Source organism: Rhinolophus sinicus, linkage group LG14 (assembly GCF_036562045.2).
Source record: "Rhinolophus sinicus isolate RSC01 linkage group LG14, ASM3656204v1, whole genome shotgun sequence".
Classification (NCBI taxonomy): Eukaryota; Metazoa; Chordata; class Mammalia; order Chiroptera; family Rhinolophidae; genus Rhinolophus; species Rhinolophus sinicus.
In genome coordinates, this window is record NC_133763.1 from 52,369,922 (window position 1) to 52,388,461 (window position 18,540).

An 18,540-nucleotide genomic window follows, 5' to 3' on the forward strand; every position below is an offset into this window, starting at 1 on the left:
CTCTGTCACCTCTGCCATGTTCACCACCTGGGGCTGAGAGCTAAAGCCAGAAACTGACAAGTAAATGTGTCCCTCTGCTGTGCAAGGCTTTCTTCTCTGGCATTTTATTTTGGGGGTTTTGTTTTGTTTTGTTGGGGGCAGTCTTTGGTTTATCTGTGTTGGTTTCCAGCACTAAACCACCAACAAACAATCCCTGGGGAATGAGGCTAGAACCTGGCCCTCCACAACCAACAACCTTTGAAGATGGTGTCCTCCTGGCCCTGCCTGCTGCATAGACGGAAGTGGCATCTTCTGGGGGTGCGCCCAGGGAACACCTCCCCATTGGAACACAGCCTGGGAAAGCCATAAATACAGCTGTTACAGGGGCTAACCCCAGGGACACAAATGGGCATGAGGGCGGAAGAAGAGGGGGCATTAAAGGAGGTCCAGACAGGCTCAGGAAAAGCAGCCTGCCCTTTGCGTTCAGTCCCATGGCTCAGTGCTTGGGCCGAGCGCTCTGAAAACAGGCTTCGTGGGTTCAAACTCCAGGTCCACTCCCTAACAACTTTGTGAACTTCAGCAAGTTGCTTAACTTCTCTGAGCCGTGGTGTCCTTCTCTCTGTAAAAGAAACGATGACGCTAAGAGCGCCAGTGTTACGGGGTTGTCGTGAGGCTTAAAGAGTTAAATGCCAGGTGCCTGGTTTGCTGGGACGTTCTGAATGCATGGTGAGGGGAGCACGTTGTACCTGCCCAGGTGTGACACATCACACCTGAACTTAATAGCTCTTCCTCGTCAGGCTGTAAGTGTCCCGAGCAGCAGTGAGCATCTTATACCTGTAAGCACGGATAGATGCTCTTTCAAGAAATAATAAAGGAGTTGTGGATTACACTGACATCAGTTGGCTGGCTTTGACACTGAACTACAGTTATGTCACATGTCACCGTGGAGAGAGTCCCAGTGAAGTGTAAGTGGATCTCTATTTTTGCAGCCTTCTTTGAATCTACAACATTTCAAAAGAAAAATGTAAGTACAAACAAAATAAAAAAGGATACATCTGGGAGGCTCTCAAGTTGGAATGAACAGGAAAAGCACTCTCGGGAAATATGTTAGCGGGGATTATTTACAAGCAGTTCAAGAAGCATATGTCAAACTAACTTAATTCACAAAAGGGAACTTAACAGTTCATCTGGCCAAACAGGGTATTAGGATGGGGAGGGGGTCGTAGAATTAAAGAGAGAACTGCAGGAACCAGACGTGCAGGCCTCGGAGCATGGGCCCGGTGCAGTGGTCTCGGCCAGTCCCCACTCCTCCTCAGGGTGGGTCTCCTCCTCTCCTGGGCCCCCTCCATGTGGTAAGGTCCTCGGCCAGGTACAGACCTAGCTTGCTGATGGCTTGGACATCAGCTGATTGCTAGAAGGGCACGAGCCCAGTCCTGTGACCAGGTGGATAAGAGAGTTTTGTCACACAGATAAAGCTGACACATCAGGACAGCCCACAACATTCAGGTGGACACAGGTTGAGGATTATCTGCTGTCGCAATGCGTAACGAGAGGCCAACTCTGGAGTGGCTCCCTGTGGGATCGTGGCACATGGACAGCTTTCCATCCATCTGAGTCTGGAAGATGGTTCAGGACAACAAAGGGTCCAGTGACAACAGAGAGTCCAAAACATGCCCAAGAAAAGACACCTGGGAACCCCACCAGACCAGGTCATCGCAGGAGCAGACGCTGAGGACACAACAGCTGACACGGCCTTTAAAAGGGTGCAAACCCCCCTCAATTTCCAGATGTGAAAACTATTAATTACTTTCTCAGACACGAGGAGAACTTTGGGGTCTCAGGGTCTCCTGCAAGCCTGGCACCCACACTCTAGGGCCATCACAGGGGTGCCTCCTGGACACTGAGAACTCCTGGAAACCTAGTTTAGGGCCTGTGGTCAGCTGTTGATAACAGGCGGAAAACTCTCCCGACTCACTAGAAATAAAAAAGAAGGCAGGGAGGGAAGACAAAAATAGAACAGTAATGTGACATCCTCTTTCACTTATTTAATGATCTCTTTTAAATAATAAATCTCAGTGCTAAAGAGTGTGAGGCGGTGGGTGGGGGGCAGTTAGCCCGTGATGCTTGTAACACTAGGGCTGCCGGTTCGATCCCCACATGGGCCACTGTGAGCTGCACCCTCCACAACTAGACTGAAACAACTGCTTAACTTGGAGCTGATGGGTCTTGGAAAAACACACTTAAAATAAATAAAAGTTTAAAAGAAAGAAAATATTCAAAAAAAATACAAAAAGTGAGCTAGGGGTAGTGAGAGTATAAACAGACAAAAAATCCTTTTAGAAAAGAATTGGAGGAATATGGAAAAATGTCTCAAAAGCACAGAGTGACTCAACCCTTTGGCCCAATTGTTCCAGGTCTTAGCATCTGTGCAAAGAAGAATAATTCCAAAATGGAAAACAAAAGCTGATTATCACTGTGTGACTTAGAAACAATTTAAATATCTAACAGGGATTTGATTAAATCAATTTGGGCCTCTTACTTGATGGAACATTACCCAATTGTTAAAATGTATTAAAGGGGGGAGAAAGCAGGGTCCCAGTGGACTGGATAGCTTAAAGAAACTATGTTTAATCAAAAAAAAACTTTTTAATAATACAATAGTAATAATAGAAGGAAATCTGTGAGCATTGTAGTTATTTTAGAACAATGGACTTATGGGTAACCAGTGGGATGTGTTTATTTTTCACTAGTCTCTGGATTTTCATTAATAGGCTTTTACTGTGTAATGGGAAAAAAATGATATAATCATCACTACATATGAGACCCCCAAAGTCCTTTCATTTGCTCAATGAACAAAAAAGAAAAAAGGAGAAGAAGGAAGAATGCCTCCCTACACCTGAACCCACACCGTGGACAAGATGCCCACCTTGGGTGCCTTCCTTGGAGGTGTAGCATGTCACTCAGCCCCGGCCTCCGAGTGGCTCCAGGGCAGTGTCTGTCAGGGGCTGGACCCTCCCAGGTGACTCTGAGAACTCGGGCACAGACTGGGTGGAGGCCAGCTCTGAGAAGATGAAGACATCCATGTACCAATTTATTTTCTTTTCTCCCAGGTAAATGAAACCAAAGATAGGTATCTCGTAATGGCTACTTTCCCAGGAATTGCCCGGATCAAAGGCAATTCCAGGCCGATGGCTGGAACGTGATTAGCGCTACCTCCCTGCAGAATGACGTAATTACTCCCAGCCCACGGCAGTCACCAGACCCGACCCCCCTCCCCCACACCACCCCGTGGTAGAGGGTTGTACAAATAAATAAGCAGCACCAGGAGAATCTGCAGCGCCAGGCTTGATGGCTCAGAGATAACGTGATGGGGCAGGACCAAGCTCTGTCCTTTCATGGAAACGCAGTTCTGAGGGTCCATTACGATGGCGACCGAGGAGACTCTACCACAGACCCCTCAGCACTGTGCTTTCTCAAGAATCGAGCAGTGTACAGCCACCATGCAAAAGGACTCCTAAGCCCTCTCAAACTGGGCCAGCTGCGGTGACCAGCTGTGAGGTGGGCAAGTGCTATGCAAGGTCCACACAGAACCACAGAAATGTCTTGCTTGGAAGCTCTGAAGCTGGAAGGAACCCACTGTGCAAGTCATTTTCATGCATCCCCCACCTACATGTGTGAATGGCACCTGGGCAGATGGCAGGAAGTGACCAGTGACCCATCCTGCTTCCACATGGCAAATACTCCAGCCGGGACACGAACACAGGCACATCCTGGGAGACGATGACAAGTCATAACTGCTTCTGTGCCACAGCTATTGATGCTCAGCAGATAAACAGGTCGATAATACAGTCAGTCAATCGCCAAACACACACGGAGAGATGAGATACACGTTGATCACAAAATGCATACGGGTGTTTGCAGCTGCCCCTGTCTTGCAGCTGCGTGAAACCTCAGTGGCCTGGCCCCCAGAGCTCTGAGCTTTCTCCCAGGCTCGAGGGAAAAGCCCTTGTTATCATCTCTCTCCTGCATCACTCAGAGCCTCCAAACTGGCTCCTGAGGCTCCAAGCTCATCTTCCTCCCTTCCCCCTACCCCACCCCCGCCCCCCGGGGTAAGCCAGCCAGGGGGACGAATTAAAACTCAAACCTACACATCATCCTCTTGCTTAAAACCCTACACATCATCCTCTTTGCCTAGAAAACAGCTCACATGTCTTTCCCTGTCATGCAAAACTCTTCAGGATCTGGCCCCTAGCTCCTTCTCAAGCTTTATCTTGCCGCTTCCCTTCTGGAACCTTGCAGCCCGGCCACAGGTGACTGCTGGCATTTCCTGGCACACAGCACAGAGCTTCCAGCCTTCGTGACTTTACACTTGTTTCTTCTCCATCATCCCTCCTCCTTCCATTGCATCCTCCTCTGCATGACTCACGGGGGCAGGTCCGCATCCCTGAAATCAACTCAGGAGTCCCCTGCTCCAAGAAGCTCCCCCCACCTTCCACCCACAGGCTGGTTAGCTTTTCCCTGCCCTTCTCTCCTGTCAGGCTTCCCACACCATATTCTGGTCATCTGTTTCCATGGGGCTGTAGGCTGTCTGACAATAGAGACTGGCCACACACACTGTGGACATTCAATAATAAGAAGTGAGTGAATGTCAGCTGCTTTGGAGGCACTTTTGCAAACAGGAGGGGATGGCCCTGGGCTGAGCCCCTGGCCGCTGTGCTCCTTACACTCACCACACAATGGGCATTCCCAGAGTTCAGAGCGGGGACGAGGAGGACAGGCTGAATATGGGGGCCGGGGACTGAGAGAAAGGCATCCCTAGCCTTGGTGACTTCCCCCAAAGGCCACAAGATCAGATCCTGCCCGCCCTCCCCGCTGGCCTCCCCCAGGCACTGAGGCCTGCCTCAAAGCAGATTTCTGGAAGGCAGCAGGCTGAAGGGAGAGGGCTTGTCACCATGCAGACACGGAGAGCGCTACACTCCCAGCTGTGTAGTCCGGGCAAGTTGTCGGCCCTCCGTGGGAGAAGAATGAGAAGAAAAGTCTCAGCAAGGTTTGGAGAGGAGTGACTGAGCAAGAGGACAGGTACAAAGCTCCTGACGTGGGAAACTCCCCTTAGAAAGCCAAAGTGCAAAGTGCTCGAGAACCTAGGTCGTCACTGGGGTTGTCACCTGTCACCAACTGCAGCAAAAGTGCCTTGCCACCTGCTGTGGGATGGACAAAGAGCGAATTATAGGAAAGGTGGAGAAATATCTTTAAAGGCAAATGGATTTAAGGGCCATCCCCTCCACCCCCCTCCACCCCGTTACCAAGCTGGGCCCCGGGAGCCCACGAATCACAGCAGGAGACAGAAGGGACTTTTGCATCACTGAATATGAGAGCCAGATGTGGCATTTAATAGACCTTAGTGTCACATGAGGAAAGAAGTCACAGTGAGATGGTGGTTGCAAAAGTCTAGGATTTCTAACCCCAATTTAGGCCAAGATGAGCCAGGACCCAGACACAAAAGGGAAAGGGACTGAAGACCGACATCAAACCTAAACAATGTGGGAACATCATTTCCCCCGTTTCCTGTGTCTGTGGTCTTTCACCTGGGGCCATGAGCCCCTGAAGGAGAAGGCGGGTACCTACGCCTATTTCCTCATCAGCCCAAAACTGCGAAGACCCACTGACCAGTCGTAAGAACCACGTGGCTGCCTCCTTGGAGTTTATCAAGAAGCTCCTAAAGGGTTCTCCACAGGCCATTGCCTAATCCAGACACCAGCTCACCACCACTTGACCTTGAACAAGACCCTTTACCACTTTTGCACCTCCTTTGATTCATCTAAAAAGATGCAGTCAAAAAAGAATTCCGTGCCTCCTGTTGAGAGCACGTGCTGGGCTAAAACCCGGAGGTAGAGTCAGGTGGCCTCTCGGTCGCCTCTGGGTCCTGTGGCCCGTGATCCACAGCCGCTCCCACAACCTCTGATTCAGACACTGTGTGGGTGACACTGGAGGAAGGGAAGTGAGAGGAGGGGTGGACTCTCCCCAGGAACCCACGAGCTCAGTAAGCTCTCCAGAGGTCCCTGTTCCCCAGGAACGGGGGTGACAGCCACATCCTGTGCCATTTAGCTTTATGGGAGCTGCCGCCCTTTAATATGCAGACGGGGCCAGCCAAATGAATCAGAGGAGTCTGGGAACTTTTATGATTAAACAAAGGAGATCGTTATTTCATGGGAATGGGAAAAAAGGCCACATCCTGTACACACCTGACTCTCTTCTGCTGACCCTGTATAATTACACCCTGGCTCCCGATAATGACAGCTGCAGAAATCTGAAAATCTTAACTCTCAGGTGACAGTAAATCAGATTAGCCCCAGTCTCATTGGAGGGCTGGGGATGGTTAGAGAAACTACTTAGTCACTTTATCGTAAGATGTAGGGTGAGACAATCTCCCCAGAGCTGTCAGAGCCCCAGCCCCAGATGCTGGGCCACTAAGGTTGATTTTCGAGGACTCAGACCCTAATATTCCCACTTTGCACCTAGGAAAACTTAGGTCACCTCAGGTCATTCAGCCATCTGGTTGGGCCACTGCCACACACAGAAGACAGAGGATGGGACTTCCTGTGGGGTGAATTATAACCTAGTCAAGAAGGAAGGGCCCCCCTACACATGCATCTACACACTTACAGTCACAGAGACACCCCGGTCGATTACCACTGCAGGTAGAGTGTCACAGGATGTCAAAGCTCGAATGGACCCCCCCACCCCCATTCCTAGTGTAACTTCTCTATTTGTAAGATGATCAAAGTAAGGCCAGAGGGGGTCAGGGACTTGTCGGAGCTCACGCATCTTGTTTGGGACAGAGCCAGGTCTCCTGGGGCTCAGTGAGGGACACTGTCTCCTGCAGAAACATCTAATCAAACACTGAGTACTGTGGGGACAGAGTAAAAGAGACGCAACCAGGAGCACAGGGGGCATTGGGAAGGCTTCATGAAGGAGGTGGTGAGTCCTCAACAGATTCGGATTATGATACTAACGTTGTGTTAAGTAGCCTGCTGGCCCCAAGTGTCTTCCCCTAGCCTCTCCCCCACCCCTTTCTCTATCTATGGCACAGCCCCTACCCTCTTGGAACCTACAACCCAGGAGAGTGATAAGCTCTTGTACATAAATAACTGGAATTCCTAATAACAATACAAATGCCATACAAATAGCACACACAACAGATACTATGGGAGTTCAGAAAGGGGTGAAGCCATTTCCAGTTTCGAGTAATCTGGAAAGGCTCGTAAAAGGTTGTAGACTTGAGGAGAACCTTGATGAATGCTTAGGATTCCGACGGCCACAGAGAGGGCGGGCACACAAGACAGAAGTGACAGCCCAAACCGAGACTCAGAATAGAAAAAAGTGGGTGTGTTTTGCTTTGAAACTTTTCCTTTCATCCCACTGGCTTTGACTGACCTGAGTTCTAAGAAAAGGTTTTCCAGAAAGCAAGGAGACAACCTTGTTCCATCCTGTTTTCTTGGCCACTAGGGAAAACTCGGTAACTTCTAGAAGTCTCAGAAATCAAGGTTGAGAAGATGAAGATGACCTGCCTTCTCCCTCCTCTCTCTTCTCCTCTACCTTACTTCACAACCCAAGAGTAACAAATCACTGCAATTTTCTTTAAAACTTCTGTGCAGGAAAATCACTCTCTCCAGGAAGCCAAAGGTCCTTTGTTTGCTCGGAACGCAATCCATCGTTCTTGGGTCTGGAAGTGTGACTTCCCAGGCTCAATAAAGAAGTGTCCAGTGGACATGTCTGAAAGAAGCCGTCCGTGGCCTTGACCCAAACAGAACCCAGGCCTTAGGTCTAAAGCCTTCCCACGGATGGAGATAAGAGGAGCAAGGGGTCTCTTATCTCTCACCACATCCTGAACCACTCTGGGCAGACAAGGAACCCAACCCTAGTAGAACAGGCTGAGATAACGTTTTATGAACATTCTTTTGCTGCTGCTTCTAATGAGAGGTCTGCGAGGAACCCCTCCCTCTGAGGTCTGCTGAGGACCCAGAGGCCACAGTGGAAGCTGATTAGCTGGCATCCCAAGCAGTGATTCAAACTGTGGGCAGTTTCAGACAAAGCTCGTTATGGTGACTCCACAATTAGGGCCTCAGCCCACGTGGCCAGTCACTCCTGTGGGAGGCTGGACTAAGCGCTGCATAAAAGTGCGTACCTGGCCGGGCTCCGCAATCCCCATCCTCTGCTGAGTCTCGTTGAGCGTCAGGTAAGTGGGGACACCTGTGCCCTCTCTCTCCCTTGCTGCTCTGTCTCTGAGCTACGGCTCCCTTCCTGCACGGCACTGTGCTTTCTGCTGGTTTTTGGAGTGGTTTGCCATTTCTTGGGCCTCTCAAACCAGCCTGAGTATTCTGTCTAGTCTCTTGCACCTGATTTTCAATAACATGAGCCACATAGGAGGCAAAGAACCGTGGTGGGACTGGGGCGTGGGGCTCTGGATATCCAGACAACAGCTATGAGGATATTCCCACCTTACAGGCAGATGGGCATCAGAGGAGGCTGAACTGGGGGTCGAAAAGGGAAAGGGGTAAAAAGCAGCAGAGAAATGAGTTCGTAGGGTGTTACCTCCACATCCCACCTCCCCAACCCTAAGCCCCCGCCTGGTACTGTTAAGGCAGATAACTTCAAATCTTGTGTTTGTTTCAGGCTCTGCAAATCGCCCTAGAATGTCATTCAACGAACACCAGAGCAAGCAGTCATGCTTGCCTCCTCCGTGTCTTCAAAAGACCCAAGAGCAGTGCCAGGCAAAGGCTGAAGAGGTGTGCCTGCCCCCCTGCCAGGACCCCTGCCAAGAGAAGTGCCCCGGGCAAGCTCAGGAGGTGTGTCTTCCTCAGTGCCAGGAGTTAAAGCTAGACAACTGCCCACAGAAAGGCGAAGACCCATGCCCACTCCAGTGTGCGGAGCCATGCCAGGAGCTATCTCAGACAAAGTGTGCGGAGGTTTGCCCACAGAAAGTCCAGGAGAAGTGCTCCCCGCCTGGCAAAGGAAAGTAGCGGCTCGTAATGCCATCTGGGGTCAAGAAGATGGCCGCAGATGACAACCCAACCCCAGCCCATGCTATGGTGATCTTCTCCCGTGGGCACCTACCTCTGGGTGCACGGGTTCTTACCTGCTGGCTTCCTCAGTATTCCAGGACTTGGGCTGCGTCTCTGAAGACAGTTCTGTCTGTATTTCATCAAGCTCTGTGGGTGAGCATTGTTCTCGGCGGTCTGGTAGGAGGTCTCAATGGTGGGAACACAGCGCTGGCCAGGGGAGACCACAGAAGCCTGGTTCAGCTCCATCGGGGCAAAAATGCACCCACCCCTGGGTGTGTAAGAGCCAAGGACGCCTCCCTTCATCTCCAAGTGCCAGCCTCCCACTGGGGCCTCACAACACACTGAATTTTGATGGACTGCGTACTGCTCACCACCACCGTGGGTGTGCAAAAAATAAAAAATTGGGTGATTTTATCTCTGCCTTCTAAAAAAAAGAACGGTAAATAATTGGACATGGGGATGTCAGTTGTGCTGTAAAAAAATGAAACAAAAAAAGGCAAGACAAGATGGGATGTTTGGGGCGTGGTCTGCTTAGGACCCCTTATTTCCGCCACGTACATTCTCTAGAGATATGATGTGTGTCTGCGCGGTGCGGGCCAGTCTGCCCTCCAGCTTCTTTGCTTCTTCTCCCTGGTGAAGGTGAAATACAGAATAAAGCTGATCCTAAGAATGACACCTGACTTAACGTGTGCTCTTTCCGCCCCCGCCCCAACTCCCTGCTGGCCTTGTGATACTTATGCTCTCCCTTTTTTTTCTCTCTCTCTTTTGGAGAATCTGGAGTAGGAATGAAAAACAGACCTCACAGCAATGCTGAAGGGGCCTCCTCGAGGGGCACCTGGGCCACCCCTCCGTCACCCACAACATATCCTAGGCTCACCTATGCGTACACTTGACACCCGAGAAAACCCATCAGGGCCTGCAACCCGCCCACACTTAAAACCCCAGACCCGGGCTTCTTTCCACCACAGCATCTTTCCTCTTTGATCCCTGCTTTCTGGGGGAAAGGGCTAAAATGGGGAGGAGAGTAGTTGTGTGGAAGAAGGGGTCCCCAGTCAACCTGTGACACCCACAAGCATAGCATCCCTGTCAGAAGGCAGAACCACGCGTGCGTCTGAGATGAACACAGACTCAAGGACCAAAATTGTCTGTCTGGACAGATTTCAGGCAAGCCAGGTGGCCAGGGTCACCTCCGGACACCCTGCACCCCCTCCAGCTGTGGAGGAAACACAAGCTTCTTGGCTTGAGTGAAAGGAACCGCAGACGTACAGGATAGAACGAACCACAGCTTCCTCAGCTGTGCCCTGCGGTCTGACCGGGCCCAAAGGTTATGTCAAGAGCCAGACTCCTGAGGGGTAAGGGTCTCCTCCCATGCATCCCCTTCCTACTCAGCGTGGAGGGGCGCCCCAGTGAGGGCTGTTAGGCTGAACTGAGGGCCCTCCAGCGCTGGGATCGCCCCAGGCTCTCAGTCTTTGAAATGCTCTAAGGCCAGACAGAAAACTAGGGAATGTCTTGGGAAAAGAGGTCGGGCACAAATATGGAGCCCTCCGCCCCCACTGAGTCTGCAGATGGCAAGTGCCAGGCCCTGGGCTCCTCGCACTGTGTGACAGGATCCTGACCACAGCCTCAGGGGGCTCATAGGTTGCCCCTTCATGAAGGACCTGGTCTGGCCTCACAAAGCCAGGAATTGGCGAAGTCAAGACTCTAGCTGGAGGCCTGCTGGACGCCAGCACAGGGCTCTTACTTGCATCAAGCACCTGGGCACACAGAAAAGGCTTCTGGAAGCTGTCTCCTCCTCATGCATTCAGTCACCCACCGAGCAAGGGCCAGGACTGTGCCAGGCGCTGGAGAGATGCCAGTGACCCAGGCAGGCAGTGCCCCTGCAGAGCTGGAGAGCTTCTTTGCACAGGTTTCCAAAACCTCCTGGATGCCACAAGTCCCTGAACATCCCCAGCGGCCTGAATCCCAGTTCTCTTGCCTCCCTGCCTGGTTGGAACAAGTTTCCTTTTCCATTTGCCAACTGTGGCGTCAGCCAGCTGCTCCCAGGGCCCCAGCCTGAGGTCCCTGAGAGCCATCCTCGCAGTGCGGCTTCTGACAGGGCTGAGGGAGGCCCAGGGACGTGTCTCCAGCCTGGCTCAGGCCCAAGAAATGTCTTTGTTCTCCGGCACAAAAGGTGTGCACAGATTGGCATCCAAAATCAGGTGCTGAGAGAAAGCACGGGGCTGAGCAGTCGGGGGAGTCCCGCCATATCAGAGAAAAGACAACCCGCTGATTACAGGGGAGACCTCTGCAGACAGCAAGGAGACAAACCTGCAGATTGCAGATAGGGGAACAGACATTAAGGAGCCAGCAGGCCTTCATCAAGCTGTCATGGGAACCACCACACCTTCCCCGCGGCTCTGCCCAGGCTGCTACCGCTGGGCCCAGGGCCCTAATGACACAGACCTGGGCCATGGGGACAGCTATGACCAAGCACATGGCAGACAGACTCCCTCAGCTGTTGGTACCTGTGCTGAAACCTTTCAGAAACAGGGGGAAGGGAATCACCAAAAAGTCCCAGAAGTTAGACCTTCTAGTTGACAAATGTTGAAGAAAAAACAAACAGTTCAAATACACCTCTGGACCAAACACCCATAGCCACGTAAGCGAAACTTGAAACTATCCTGATTTCCCCAAAATGTTGGCTCTCACCATAAGCCAACTTGAGCTTTCCTCGGTTCAGTGTGACCTCATAGCTTCCCGGCCAATCAGCTGCCAACGAGGAAGGGCATGCCGTCTTCTCCAGCCAATCATAACACTCCTCACTGATCTTTGTACACCCAGCTCTCACCCTCACGGTCTGAGCTGCTGCCCATCTGGGCTGCAAATCCTCCAGTTTCCGGAATGATGCCTTTGTATGCACAATCAACTTTTAAATTTTCTCTAACTTGATTTGACTTCGATTTTTGACGCAGGTAAGTCAGTATGTGACAACAGTGGACCTATGGACTCCATGTGGCAAGAGGAAAAGATGCACACGGACAGGACTTCAAAGGAGGGCGCTGTGGATTCACCCATCCATTCAGTAGACAAGAACCTGCTCCGCCCAGAGGAAATGACTCTGGCCTCTAGAACATTCCTGGGAGGCCCGTTGGGGGCCCAGGCTCCAGGGGACCAGCGGAGTGTGGACCATAGCTTGAGGCTAAAGGAAAGGAGGACAGGTAAGTGACAGAAGTGGACCCTCAAATTTAAGCGCTTTCTTCATATGCTTTTTGGGCCCAAACACTTCAGCTCTGAGTGGCACCTTACAGTAACTTCTCGTGCCTCCCAAACCCGACCTTCCCAGTCAGGGACTAGCACATGTCTCCCTTTGTTGCTTGCATTTTTACCTTCTGGACCTCCTTTCTCTCCTGGACCTGAGTGATCTGTCTCTTCCCTGTGCACCTGACAACCCCTCGCAGCCTCCTTTCCACCTGAACCTGCCTCTCTCCAGCCAGGATTCTCCTCCTGCTTGTGTCTGCCAACCCATGGGTTTCAAGCTCACCTCCTCCAGGAAGCCCGTTTCCTAAGTTTACAGGGAGACACTTGGGCTCCCTGTAAAAGTTCGGCTTGGGCTCCATGCATCTGCACTGGTCCCCCGGGGTCAGTGCCCCTTGCAGCTGCCTTCTGTGTGAATGGCCTGTGTCACAGTCAGCATGAGGCCCCCGATGGTGGCACTTAGCCATGCTATGTTCTTTGCTTGCCTTCACAAGGCCACCCCCCGAGCCTTCGACACTCAGTGTTGACCCACCAGCAGGCCTCATGTGGCAGAGACAAAGGAGGCTTCTTTCATCGATGGGGAGACCCACCATTCCGGTTTGCCTGGAACTGAGAGGGTTCCCAGGACGCAGGACTATTTGTGTTAACAGTAGGATCGTCTCAGGCAAACCAAGACAAAGTGGTCACCCTAATTGGGCACCTGCATGTAGAGACATGATGCTCGGTGCCGTGGAAGCACAGAGGGCCAGCAGGTGAGACTCTCACGCTGGAGGAATGTCCAGCCCAAAGTGGGAATAGGCAGAAATTTCTGGAGAACTGTGAGCCCACAAGGCTTAGAGCCCACTGCCTGCCCCCGTTCATAGCCCCACTGTGTGTGTGTGTGTGTGTGTGTGTGTGTGTGTGTGTGTGTGTGGCGTGGAGGCCACTGGATCAATAGGCCAGTGGCCAGGCTCGCCCTGCATAAGCAAGACCTGGCAGGTCATGTCCCCGAGAAGTGGCATGGTGGGAGGTACCTCCACGTCCTCCCACTCCGTCCCCACTGCCGTCATGAGCCCCAGGACACTTTGGCCAGTGGGCAGCAGGTCTGGACTCGCCCACTCCTGCTCTTCCTTCTCTCCCACAGACACTTGCCTCCCACCTGGAGATGGCTGCGAGAAGAGGCTGGCGGGCTGGCAGGGTCATTTGACCTCACGCTCCCCAGCTCCCTTACTCCCCAGCCAGCCTCAAAACCAACCTGCCCTCCTTTAAAAGCCCTGGGAACCCTTCATCCTCTTCCCAACAGCACCACCTACTGGCCATAGAGGCAAAGGGCTTTGGGTGGGCCACACCCAGCCTGGCCTGAGTCAGAGGCAGGTGCACTTACTGGAGACCAGCCCATGATGGGTGCTGGCCCAGAGGTGTAGCATCTGAGAGAGAGGGAGGAAGGCCCAATGTGCAAAACAAAGTTAAATAACATGGGTGGGGGTGGAGGGGGGGCAAACATGCATGGTGGGTCAGGACACCAATTCAGGAATCAGAAGCCGGGACTCCAATCCAGACTCCACCATGTCTATTCTTCCCTTTAAAAAACGTACTGAGAGCCTTGTAGGGGCCGAGCCCTGTTCCAAGCACTGGAGATACAATGGTGAACCAGATATACAGAGTGCCTGCCTCCCAGAGCTTACACGAACGCGGCAGACACACAAACGCAGCTAAGCAAATGCATAAATGAGAACACGGAGTACATGAAACAGGGTGATGGCAGAGTGTCTGGCGAGGAGGGGAGCTCAATGAGCTCGGGGTACAGGAAGGCAGATTTCTGCTCATGTCGGGAATAAAATGCCCAGCAATGAAATGGTCTGCTCGTGGTGTAGTGAGCTCACCATCACTGAAAGTATGCGAGAGGAGGCCAAATGACTAGCCAAGAAGGTTATAGGAAATTTGGACTAGATTTTTTTTTTTAATCTTTTAAATCGCCCCAACTCCGGCACTTGAATTATTTACAGCTTGCTATGAATGTAGTGGAAAGAGCCTTTGCCAACCAGTCACAGAAAAGACATCTGCCCCAGAGGCCCAGGACTAGACACACATCCCATTGGGGCAGAAAACTGGGCGTTGGATACAGAACAAGCTTCTCCTCACACCCAGGGCAGACCTGGCAAAGACGAGACGTGGAAGTCCTCCTCTCCCCCCTGGGCTCGCTCCCCACTTCCTTCCCGCTGCCACAGCATCAGAAGACGGGGTTTCCTCCCCTAAGCGGTCCAAGAAAAAAGTAGGCCAAGCTGTTAGGAAAAGTACCCTCGTCTCTCCAAGTCATGAAACTCTTTATGTTGATAATAAAAACTATTTGCTCATGACCAGTAGGCACATGGAAAAGATAGTTCACCTCCTTAATTATCAGAGAAACGCCAAACCTCAGTGCACACCACACACCCACTGGAATGGCTAACATTGAAAAGACAGACTACCCAGCGTCCGTGAGGTTGCAGGAGTACAAACTGGGGCCACCCCTTTGGAAACCTCTCCAGAGACATATGAAATTGCCATTTATGGAGGTCAAAGACTGTTGAATACTGACAATGTCACAGGTTTCAACACAAAACATGTATTTCATTTATATAATGTACGAAAGCTGGCCAAGCAAACCTGGGCTGTAGAGGTCAGGATGGCGGTTACAGGTAAGTTGGAGGCAGGATGCGAGTAACTGAAAGGGAACAGAAGGGAGTTTGTATGTCACTGGTAATGTCCTATTTCTTGATCTGCTTGCTGCTTACCTTGGTGTGTTCAGCTTGTGAAAATGTGTTGTGCTATGCACAGCACAGGTATGTATACTTTTCTGAATGTATACTAAAAAGTCTAAAGTTTTATTTGAGCTTGTCCCATAATACATACACATTATGTAGACACAATAGGTAGGCACTATCAACCTGACATCATATAAGGTAGAAAATAAATACTAGGGCATCCGGTTGCACAGTGGTTAGAGTGCACTGCTCATAACACCGAGGTCGCCGGTTCGATTCCCATATGGACCAGTGAGCTGCGCCCGCCACAACTATCTTGAAAACAACGACTTGACGTGGAGCTGATGGGTCCTGGAAAAGCACCCCGTTCCCCAATATTCCCCAGTTTAAAAAAAAGAAAATACAAAATGTAAACAATTGTAAAGATTAGTAATAATTATAGAAAAAAGTTTGAACTTACTTTCCTGATCCCAGTGGATTGTCTTAAGCACTCATCGGACAAGCAGCTCCCTCCTACAGATGTTTTATAATGGAGTCCAGGGTTCCTCAGTGGCTGCAGGACCTTGGGCAAATCTCCCAGCCTCAGTTTCTGCACCTGTAAAACGGAAATGATGGTCTCCTACCCACACGTCTCCAGGACGGCAATCCTCAGGAGCAAGTGAGATATTTGTGAAATCTCTTTGTAACTGGTAAAATGTTATTGCGATTATTACTGTGATGTTGTGGCTTGTAAAAAGAAACATACTATATGTGGTCTTCATCATTTTTGGCACAGAGCTCTTTAAACCCTTAGAATTCCCTAAGTGATGAAAGCCATAAGAAAAGCCATTTTGTTGTGGTAATGATGTACTTTTGGACCACACCTAAGGATGGGGCAGGTTGCCGGGGCAACCAATCACGTGATCAGAACGGTCAGTCCCACCCCGACCTCCTGGGAAAGGAAAGAGCTAAAGGCTGACTCAGTGGCCAATGGCCAGTGATTTCATCGGGATGCCTATTAATGAGGCCTTCATAAAAACCCATAGAACAAGCTTGGGAGAGCTTCCAGGTTTATGAGCACTTGAAGATTTGGGGAGAGCGGCGTGCTAGGAGAGGGCCTGGCAGCTCCATGCCCTTCCCCCCCACACCTTGCCTTATGCATCTCTCCCATCTGGCTGCTCCTGAGTTATATTCTTTCATAATAAACCAGTACATTTAGTAAGTAAAATGTTTCTCTGAGTTCTGTGGGCCGCTCTAGCAAATTCATCGAAACCGAAGGAGCGGGTTGTGGGAACGTCTGATTTATAGCCAGCCAGTCAAAGGGACAGGTGACAACCTGAACTCAAGACTGCCATCTGAAATATGTGTATTTTGGGGAGGTGAGGTAGGGGGGGAATCTTGTGGCACTGACCCGTCAACCTGTGCCATCTGATGCTATCTCCGGGTGGAAGCATCAGAACTGAGTTGCGGTGTGAGGGCGCCCTGCGCGTGTCCGAGGATTGCCTGTGAGGATGAGAGAACCCACACACACACATTGAATTGGGTCCCAGAATCATCCTTTAATTACCGTTAGCATGGAGTTACCATTAACATAGAGTTCCATGGTAATGAAGGGGGCCAAGCCTACGACAAATAGCTTGGAATTTTGTTAGAAGCAGCTGAAGGTGTCAGGGAGAGCATTCTCCACCACGAGGACTACAAAAGCACACGCCAGGAATGCTGCAGTCATTCCTGCACCCGGGAAGAGTGCAGGTCATAATAATCAACAATAATAACAATAATGGCAACTAGTACGGGGCAGATATTTTCCAAGCACGTCCTGAAGAGTAACTATTATAATCCTTAGAGCAACCAAAAGAAGTAGGTCATCCTCTTATCACTGTTTTATAGACAAGAAACGGAGGCTCAAAGAAGATAAACAACTTACTCAGGCTCTCACAGATGATAGAGGCGTCTGGCTCCAGATTTTGTAGTGTATTTAAAACAGATGATTTCCATATTACCTTCCAACACTGGTGCTGACATTCATGATTGTTTTCCATGCAGTAAAGCTCAGTCTGATATCAACTAAACCTCCTTCACGAATCTATCATTCGACAAATATTTTTGAACACCCATGACAGGCCAGGCTCTATCCCGGGTACTGGGTGTGCCAGGCCCCTGACAATAAGGTTACCTTAGCGTGGGGACATCAGGCCAAGGGGCTATGCACACACACGTGTGTGTGTGTGTTTATAGGAAAAAAGACATACCTCCCTGACCCTGTATCCCAGCAGGACCTCAGAAAACATGTGTATGATGTTAGGGTCTTATTCCAAGTGAAATGAGAGGACCCTGAAGGATTTTAAGCAGAGAAGAGATGTGATTTGATTCAAGGCTTTAAAAGGTGACTCCATCTGCAAAGTGGATGAAGGATGGATGATACACCCAGCAGGAAAGGACATGTTACTGTAGTTGTGGGTAAAGATGACAGATGGCCATGCGGACACAGAGAGAAGATGGTCTGAGAAGTGCTTTGCAGGAAACATGAACAGGATCAACAGGTGGATTCAATGTGTGGTGTGAGGGAGAGGGAAATGGCATTAATGCACCCAGGTTTCCGGCTTGGGGGGTGGTGGAGCACTAACAGAGAGGTGAAGACCACGGCACATTTGGATACAGAAGTTGGAGCTCAGAAATATAAACATGAGAGTAATCAACACATAAAAGGAATTTAAGACGTGGCAGTGGCAGACAGAGATCACCCAAGGAGAGAAGTGGCCCTCGGGGCAGGATCACTGCAGGATCCCGAGGCTGGATGGTGGAGGGGGAGCCTGCTCGGCCAGCCAGTAAGCGCATCCAGGGAAGAAAGATGGGGGGTCTGGAGAGACGGAAGAGAGGAGTCAAGAAAGCAAGGAGAACCACTGAGTCTAACCCCATCAACATCTCAAGAAACATGGAGGTTGCTGGTCCCTTGACAGAGTTGTCTGCGTGGTGGCACAGGATAGAGTGGGGGGGTAGGGGGCTGAGGGACAGAAGGACAGGAGGGGAACCTGAGACTGGAGGACTTAACAAATAGGTCTGGCCGCAAGGTGCTGTTGGCATGGCAGTGCCCCCACTGGGCTGGGAGCCCCCAGAGAGCAGGGCCTGTCCTCTCCCCTCCACCCCAAGGTCTGCATGAGACCTGGCACACAGTGGCTTTAAATACGGGGTCTCTGGATTCAACTGGACTGGTTTGCTGTTCAAAGAAACTCCCAGACCAGAGCCACCCGGGGTCCGAAGCGGCCTCAATGAAAGACATCTGGCGGCAGGTGTCTGGAGAGGGCAGGCTAGAGGGCAGGAGCACTGCTGAGCAGCCGCTTCCCAAACCAGGGGAGAAGCCACCACGAAACTCCCATTTATAGGGCTTCCAAGGGCGGAGCTGGAACTCGCATGAACGCTGTGCCCCAGTTACCAGGCAGCCCCGCCTGAGCCTTCAACACCCGACGCTGGATCAGGGCCCAGTGACAACCGAGCATCAGGCCCACCGGCTTCCGCATGGGGCTGCACGTGGAACTCACCCAGCCCAAACCCACCCTCCACCA

General features: G+C 51.1%; 1 protein-coding gene and 1 long non-coding RNA gene across 5 annotated transcripts; one reads left to right on the forward strand and one right to left on the reverse strand.

Annotated features, from left to right (window-relative positions):
* Positions 1 to 75: 75 nt before the first annotated feature.
* On the reverse strand, positions 76 to 18,473 carry LOC109435381 (uncharacterized). 4 transcript variants are annotated; one of them, XR_012491700.1, is made up of 8 exons: positions 16,389 to 18,473; positions 15,459 to 15,593; positions 14,901 to 14,958; positions 9,116 to 9,248; positions 3,650 to 3,749; positions 2,906 to 3,040; positions 1,787 to 1,953; positions 76 to 1,412 (listed from the first exon to the last, which is right to left on the reverse strand). It is a non-coding gene; the product is annotated as an uncharacterized LOC109435381 (long non-coding RNA). The 4 variants fall into 4 exon arrangements; XR_012491699.1 differs by having other exon boundaries at positions 76 to 598; positions 814 to 1,953; XR_012491698.1 differs by having other exon boundaries at positions 76 to 1,953; positions 16,389 to 18,472.
* PRR9 (proline rich 9) lies at positions 8,150 to 9,107 on the forward strand. The gene has a single exon (XM_019713234.2). The coding sequence runs from the start codon at positions 8,673 to 8,675 to the stop codon at positions 8,997 to 8,999; it is 327 nt and encodes a 108-aa protein (XP_019568793.2). The 5' UTR covers positions 8,150 to 8,672; the 3' UTR covers positions 9,000 to 9,107.
* Positions 18,474 to 18,540: the final 67 nt, after the last annotated feature.